Genomic DNA, 8,709 nt, shown 5'->3' on the forward strand with positions numbered 1-8,709 from the left:
TTTATATTCAGCTTATCTCCATTGCTGCTGTGACTCTTTTGGTTTCAGAAGCTGCTGGTTCAGGGTCTGGTTCTGTTGTATGTGTTTGCATGTACAACAGATGGATGTGTTTATTGGAAGACGGACTTTGTGTAATTGGTTTTATTTCCATCGCTGTCCAGTGTAACTAGGGGTGTAAGAAGATATTGGTTCTGCAATATATCACGATATTTCATTTCACAATACTGTATGGATATTAAAAGTACTGTATCGATATTTTTAGGTATTTATTCAAATGCAGATATTGTGGAGGTTCATTTTAGTTTTTTTCTTTTTCTGTTTTGTTTATATTTTATTTATTATTCTTTAACACTCTTTTATTAAATAATGTAAGTTCCTTTGTTGGGATTGAACTAAAATAATGTTCTGATATTAGTTCTGAACTAATAGAATATGAACATTTGAACAGGATTTTAAACTGAAATGTCTGTAAAACAGAATCTCAGTTTGAACACAGGAACATTTTGTGATACAGCATTAGATCCTGTTGTGATCAAATAAAAATGTGTTTAGTATTTGTGCATATTTCTGGTGTAATTCAATTCTTCCAGGAAATAATCACAAAAAAAAAAAGAAACAAACAAAAAATTTCCTTTTTAACAGTATCATGATATATCATGATATATCGTATTGTGATTCTTGTATTGTGATTTGCATCGTTTCGCCACATTCATGCCGATACACAGCCCTGAGGGTAACGGTAACATTGTTCTCCAAATTCATCTCAAAATTATTTTATTAACAACATGGTTACACAAGACTCTGACTCTGCTGACCACAGAATTTTCAGATAATTTTTAGACCCTGGTGGAATGAAATAGCCTATGGCCTAGCGCCACAGTCTACATCATTAATGGGAAACACTGATGCATCTCTTATACGTCAGTGATGATGTGTTGCTGCCTTTTTAACAGTCTCTTTTCACTGTTAGAAGTGAGCGTTGACATTATTTCCCTCTGTGTGACTGACGTTCTAACATTTCTGCATTTAATTCCACATTGATTTCAAAATACTGTTGTCGGTTTATAAGGCACTGCATGGTTTGGGGCCAAATTACAAAATACATATCTGATTTTCTGGTGCTGTGTGAACCATCCAGAACCCTGAGGACATCTGGGACAGGTCTGGTTTTTGTCCAACAATCAGAACTAAGCATGGAGAGGCACCGCTCTGTTTCTAAGCTCCACAAATATGGAACAAACTCCCAGAAAACTCTAGATCTGCTGAAACTCTCAGCTCTTTTAAATCAGTGTTGAAGACATTTCTATTTGTTACTGCACTTTTACCTGCCCTCAGACTTATGTTCTATTCTATTTTAGTTTGTTTTAATTTTCTTTTATCCTTTTACTTTGCAGTCAGGTTTTTATGTAAAGCACTTTCAGTTGTTTTGTACATGAAATGTGCTTTTCCTTTTTTGACATTGACAGAGTGAGTAAAAATGTAGACATCATGGCAGCTCATGACACATATTTTTTATAAATTTATGTCCTGTGGAGACATAATCGTTTTGGCTTCAAGCTGAAAAAGTTCATGAACCTCTGATCTAGATGTTAACACAAAACTTCACTGGAAAATATCAAAATCTTACCAAGTGTATTTTTCCCATTTCTAGTCAAATTATCTCATCACACTTAAAATAAGACATAATCATCTAAAGAGTAACTTTTCAGTGAGATATAAGAACTGATTTTTAGACAATAGATCTTGAAAATCTTATTTCAAGAAATCTTACCAAGATGATTTTCACTTGTTCCATTGACAGATTTTTTGCTTGAATTAAGTAAAAAAAAAATTGAATTAAGTACAAAAAAAAAATTAATTTAGTAAAATAATCTTGAATTAAGTAAAAAAAAAATTCTTGAATTAAGCAAAAAATCTGTTCTATTGGCAGATTTTTTGCTTGGATTACGTAAAAATAAATTGAATTAAGTAAAAAAAAAACTGAATTAAGTTAAAAAAAAAAACCTTGAACTAGAAAAGCACTCGGAGAGCACAGACCTCCGCCAAGGCAGATCAGTGCCCCCAAAATCACCACTAAAATTTATACTTATATGTTACTTGTGCCAGTTTCAACATTTCTTGCAATTTTCATCCAAATCTGTCCATAACTTTTTAAGTTATCTTGCACACAGACAGACAAACCAACGCTGGCAAAAACATAACCACCTTGGCAGAGGTAATTAAGCAAAAAATCTGCCAATGGAACAATTGAAAATCATATTGGTAAGATTTCTTGAAGTAAGATTTTCAAGATCTATTGTCTAAAAATAAGTTCTTATATCTCACTGAAAAGTTACCCTTCAGGTGATTATGTCTTATTTCAAGTGTGATGACATATTTTGACTAGAAATGAGAGAAATACACTTGGTATGATTTAGATTTTTGCAGTGAAATACGCCTTTCCTATTTTGACATTGACATAGTGAGTAAATATGTAGACATTATGGTAACTTATGACATTTTTATAAATTTATGTCCTGTGGAGACATAATCATTTTGGCTTCAAGCTGAAAAAGTCCATGAACCTCTGGTGTAGATGTTAACACAAAACTACACTGGAAAAAATCGAAATCTTATTTTTAGACAGTAGAGCTTGAAAATCTTATTTCAAGAAATCTTATCAAGATAATTTTCCTTTGTTCCACTGGCAGATTTTTTTTGCTTAATTCAAGCAAAAAATTCTGCCAGTGGGACAAGGGAAAATTATCTTGATAAGATTTCCTGAAATAAGGTTTTTGAGATCTGTTGTCTAAAAATAAGTTCTTATATCTCACTGAAAAGTTACTCTTTAGTTGGTTATGTCTTATTTTAAGTGTGATGACGTATTTTGACTAGAAATTAGAAAAATACCTTTGGTAAGATTTTGATGTAGATGTTAACACAAAACTATGACCTAAAGCATCTAAAGATTTTAATAATTATTTTGGCTCCGCAGATACTGGCGCTACAATGAGGCGACTCGGACCACGGACCCAGACTTCCCCAAACCCCTCACCAGGTGGGGTAACATCCCTCCATCACCGAAAGGAGCCTTCCTCAGCGATGACGGAGGTAAATGTATGACTTAGAATCAGTATCGTAACATCATGGCAGCGTCTACTCACAAAAATCACAACAAACCTCCAAATGTGTCCATGCGGTATTGAAAGAAGGGTGGAGGGAGGAAAAAATGAAAGGAGGATATTGGGGTGAAATGGGGTGTGTAAAAAAACAGAGAGGGGGAAGGAAAAAAAGTTGCATTTGAGAATGGTTCAGCTGCAGCAAACAGAGCAGAGAGAGTGAAGGGTGAGGGGATAAGAGCGAGAGAAACGAGGAATGAGAGGTCTGGTTTGAGGGTTGGCCCATCCTTCCTTTGGAAATTAGATTTGTGGCAGAGCTGCTCTTAAAGCACTCAGATCTCATCTCCACCCAGATTTAGAATGGCTCTCCAAGCCTCGGTTTCACTGCATGGCCACATTTACACCCAGAAATGTATTCCAGGGAAATGGCATGTGGGGATTTTCATATTGTTGACTAATCATACTGCATGAAAACAATACATCGGCATGATTTGCAGCTTTAAGTCAAAACATAGAGTCAAGTATATGTATGTACCTATATATCACAGTAAATCCTGACTGTGAAAATGTCTAGGAATGTTCCTCACACTGGGGAGAATGAAAAGGCTAAAACGATCCCTAAAGAAACATTCCTGAGTCTGCTTTTAGTTTGCACAATAAAAATGAACTTAGTATTACCTTGTCAAGATAAATGGGAAACTAAACGAGACAGTCTTGATTCTCTTTATTCTCTTTCCCAAAAAGCAGAGTTTAAACCAATTTAATTAAAAGACTGGAAAAAAAAACATAAAAAGCAGATACTTATAGAGTCTTATCCATGTGCATTCTGTCTGGTATTACCTTCCCAAAAGCTATAAAAACAAAACTGATCCTGATAAAGATAAAAAAAACATATCTTTTGCATTTGAAGTCCTGAATCAAATCTTGCACAAATATACAATCACGGACCACCCCTTGTTTTCTTCAGTTTCTTGTTCATTTTAATGCCTGGTACAACTAAAGGTACATTTGTTTGGACAAATATAATAATAACAACAAAAATAGCTCGTAAGAGTTTAATTTCAGAGCTGATATCTAACCATTTTCCATGGTTTTCTTGATAATAACCAAAATCACTTAAGTTCTTACATCAATAGCTATATATATACATATATATATATATATATATATATATATATATATATATATATATATATATATATATATATATATATATATATATATGTGTGTGTGTGTGTGTGTGTGTGTGTGTGTGTGTGTGTGTGTGTGTATGTATGTATATATATATATATATATATATATATATATATATATATATATATATATATATATATATATATACATATATATGGTAGGTAATGTTGGTCTGCTGCTGTACTAACACATTAACTTCTCACTGTTACATACAGATTAAAGTAAAAACCACCATAAAGTATCCTAAACCCCCTTGAGACACAGTCCAAACCCACCTCTGTAATCGATCCAAAGGGTACTTCAAGTCACATTGCTCTGTCCTCTCATGGTAAAATAAGGGTTGATGGAATATAATATGTTTAAATAATATTTAACATGCTCCTTAACTAAATGGATGTTTGGAGAAAAACTAAGCTGAAAGCTGCAAAATGAAGCTTCACTGGTTTAAATGACTTAAAATGACAACACTTATCTTCTATATTTGACTTGTGTACTTGTATTGTATGAAATCATTGTATCTTATCATTTGATCACTTATCAACAGTGTCCTGTCTTTTTTTATTTTACGATTAACTTTTAATTAATCAGGAAAAAAGACTCGTTAGATTAAAAATCTCTTTTGCAAGAGTGTCCTGGCCAAAACAGCAGCAGCAGAAGTTACAGACAATATGAATTCATCCATATATTCACGCTAAATATGTACATAAAACACATAGTAAAACTCATTTCTAAAACCATACATTAATCACTAAAGTAAAAACATACATATAAAACACCATCAACAATTTAAAAGATATTAAATGTAAACAATGATGATGATACAATGATCCTTAAAAGCATCTCAAAGTAGAAGCTGATTCAATTAGAAAAGCATCTGCATCTGGATTTATCCTTTTCCCATTCATTTAAAATGGCTTTGAATGTATTTTAAGAGGCGCATATTAATATTTACTTGTTTCTATTTCTCTAGAATGAAATAAAAAATGTGAATACACATCTCTAAAGATAAACAAAATGTATGAACACCCCTCATAATGTTACATATTCACAAAAATCACAAAGCTGAGAGTGAAACGCTGGATGCTTCACCCTTAATTTTTACCACCTTAGTGATATTATGGAAGGAGTAATATGAAACTACTTAAAGTAGTGGCTAAGGAAGCTGCGGCTTAGCTGCTCTTAGCATTGTTAGCATAGTTTTAGTTGGCAGATTTTCTTGGGCTGACATTCACAGGGAAATGTTGGTGATAATACAGCACCCTATTATAAGAAATAATAATAACTAAGAATTCCTGATACAGTACTGAAAAAGGTTGCACAGAGATATGTAGGCTGTAATTTACATGCATTATTTTCATGCATACAGTATCAGTGTCCCTTGTGTAGAAGATTCTGTATTTATAAATAATACGTTTTTCTTGTAGTTTCATTGAATGCACCCCTTTAATCATGCTTACTCTTTACTAAATGTTTGCTGCATCACTGCTTACATAGGCTACGTTCAGACTGCAGGCAAATGTGGCCCAAATCCGATTTTTTTTTTTGCCTATATGTGACCTGTATCTGATCTGTTAAAGACAGTTTGAACAGCACAAATTCGACCCAGGCCACTTTCATATGTGGTCCTATATCTGATATTTTGCAATGCGACTTCAGTCTGAACGGCCAGGTCACATTTATCAGACTCTTACGTCATTGAAATGCAACAAATGTCACAATTCTGCATCCTAGGTGTGTTACTTCTGTAAACACGTGGTTCTGTATTACATCAGGACCTCTTTTGCGCATGCGGTTCGCTTCAGGGTCGTATTCAATTCATACTCAAAACTAATAGAAGTCGCATTTAAAGGTAGGGTAGGCGATCCTGGAAAAACGGTTCGAGCGAGCTACATTTTGAAAATACCCAATTCAAAAGTCCAAACCACTTTCTTCAGGCTTCCCTCCGAAGCCACGCCTCCACTGTATTGATTGTATTCGCAGAGGGGGGAGGGACAAATGGCATTTGAATTTGATAGACATATCACCATTCAATCATTTTGATGGGCTGGTTAAAATGATTGGATGGTGTTTTTTCAGTCCTGTCCGTTCCACAGGTGACTAAAATTTTTTATTTTTGTGTTAGAGCATTTAATTAATTGGTTGCAATCGGGGTGTGAAGGGGATTTTAAGCAATACGGTAAAAAACGCTCCAGGAAAACATCTCCTACCCTACCTTTAATGTGTAATATGAATGCGCACACAAAAAAATCGGATTTCACCAAAAAAATCCAGATTGTGCATTAACACCTGCTGTCTGAATGTAGCCTTAGACACCACACTGTCTCTTGCTTTTATTTCTGTTGCTGTTGTTCATGTTGCTTTCAAAAGTACTACCTCCATCCCATCATCGATCTGTAATCGGACAGAACTGCTGTTTCCCAACCTCTGCCATGCTGAGATTGGTGCTTCCTGTTATTTATTCTCAGTACCAGCACCTGAGCACCAAGGTTATAATAGTTTTGGATTTTTCATTATAGTTTAGTTTTATTTAGTTTTGACTTTTTTTTCTCCTCTAATTCAGTTAGTTTTAATTAGTTTTTAGAGCAGGTTTGATAGTTTTTATTAGTTTTCGTTATTTTCTAAATGCTTAGTTTTAGTTTAGTTTTAGGTTTTTTTTATATCATTTCTCTTCTTCGCCGTCAAATTTAAATAAATCCCATACAGGACTCTGCTGCTTTCTCCCAACTTTAGTCTCCATGTTTCCAGGTAGAGTGGGGACGAAAAGACGACTCTAAACCACAAGTGACGAGAAGTGACGGACCGTTAAATATCATATGGTGCCAACAGCTAAAATTGCTTGAGGGAAATAAATCGATTTCATATCAGTCCGACATTGACAAAGACAAAAACTGAGGCAATTTTATCCGTAATTTTTATACATTTTAGTTAGTTTTATAAGCACACAATACAGTTTCAGTTAGTTATCATTTTTTTCTTTTAATTATAATTTTTATCTATTTCACTTAACGAAAATTTTTTTTACAATTCTAGTTTTTGTCATTTCGTTAGTTTTCGTTAAGGATAATAACCTTGCTGAGCACTCGATCAGACGACTCAAATCTCTCTTTGTATCTCCCCCCTATGCAGCCTATACTTATTTCTACAAGGGCACAAATTATTGGAGGTTTGACAACCACAGGACAGAAGCAGACAAAGGCTACCCTCGTTCCATTTTAAAGGACTTCATGGGTTGCATCGGCGTCCCCGACCCAAAGCCCGATCCCGACACCGAGCAGGAACCCAAAATCCCACCAGTCAACCCTTCAGATAGAGGCAAAGATGAGCGCAAAGAGCCGGACAGAGGTCAGGACAAAGACACAAAGCAAGAGCAGGAGGATCAGTCAGAGCCAGACAGCAGAGAGGAAGAGGAGGACGAGGACAAAGAGGTGAACGTGGTTGTGACTGTGGCCGATAACGAATCCAAAGTCATGACCCTGATTATGGTGACTGTTCCTCTGGTGCTCATCCTGTGCATCCTCATCCTCATCTACGCCATCCTCAGGACTCTGCAGAACAAAGAGACGCCGAGGGCCTTGGTGCATTGCAAGCGTTCGCTGCAGGACTGGGTTTAAAGAACAGAACTACAGAAACTAGAGGAGACGGAACGGGTGTCATCTGTCTGCTACAGTCTCCGGCGCCAAAAAATTACTCATGCCACTGTGTCTCCGAGGACCCGAGAATGGGTTACCTCACCGTTTGGACCCTGTGAGAAACCTTTATTACCCAAGTGAAATAATCCTACAGTTGGTGCCTGTGGAGCTTCGGTTTATGTTTCTTGCAGGTTTTATTTGCTGTGCCCTCCCTGCGTGCCTTAGAAAAGTGTCTATGTTTCTTTAAAATCACGCTAATCCTAAACACCACAAAGAAAAACTGAAGATGATGCACGACACACTAGGAATGTCCATATCTGTTCGCTCAGTCCAGAGGAGGGGCGGATAGTTTTACTTCTATTCTTAAATGCAGACAAAGTCGACATGCACATATACAGAAGCATACATACACTACAAATAAAAAGTTATGGATATTTCTTTTTTTATTTTTGGCATTTTTTGTCATTTGTAAATAAAACTACACCCAGATAGCAATTACCTTTGGGCTGGATCCGCATTAAAGCCTTTACATCCGTTTATAGCTCACATCCGTTTTCTGACTTTGGACCAAATCTGCATCTGATCCGTCTTTCAGCTCTCTCTAGCAGTTCCGGAGTTGTGCTGGCTTACGGATTCGGCCCAGAACAGTCTCCCATCACACAACCAAGACAAGATTTTCAAAGTTGTAATGCTGATCTGGACCAGAATCGTAATACAAATCTAGGCCAACATGATTCTTGTGTATATTCTAGATGTGATTGAACGGAGCTGGGCCAGAGCTGGACCGT

General features: G+C 35.8%; 1 protein-coding gene across 1 annotated transcript in view; it reads left to right on the plus strand.

The window, feature by feature from the left end:
- Positions 1–8,450, plus strand: part of mmp15a (matrix metallopeptidase 15a) — a 35,408-nt gene extending 26,958 nt beyond the window's left edge. The window contains exons 9-10 of the mRNA XM_030137265.1: positions 2,975–3,090; positions 7,419–8,450. Of these exons, the coding sequence (XP_029993125.1) occupies positions 2,975–3,090; positions 7,419–7,903 (601 nt within the window). The 3' untranslated portion in view covers positions 7,904–8,450. The remainder of the gene's footprint in view (positions 1–2,974; positions 3,091–7,418) is intronic.
- The last annotated feature ends 259 nt before the right edge of the window (positions 8,451–8,709 follow it).

This window comes from Sphaeramia orbicularis, chromosome 6, assembly GCF_902148855.1.
Source record: "Sphaeramia orbicularis chromosome 6, fSphaOr1.1, whole genome shotgun sequence".
Classification (NCBI taxonomy): domain Eukaryota; kingdom Metazoa; phylum Chordata; class Actinopteri; order Kurtiformes; family Apogonidae; genus Sphaeramia; species Sphaeramia orbicularis.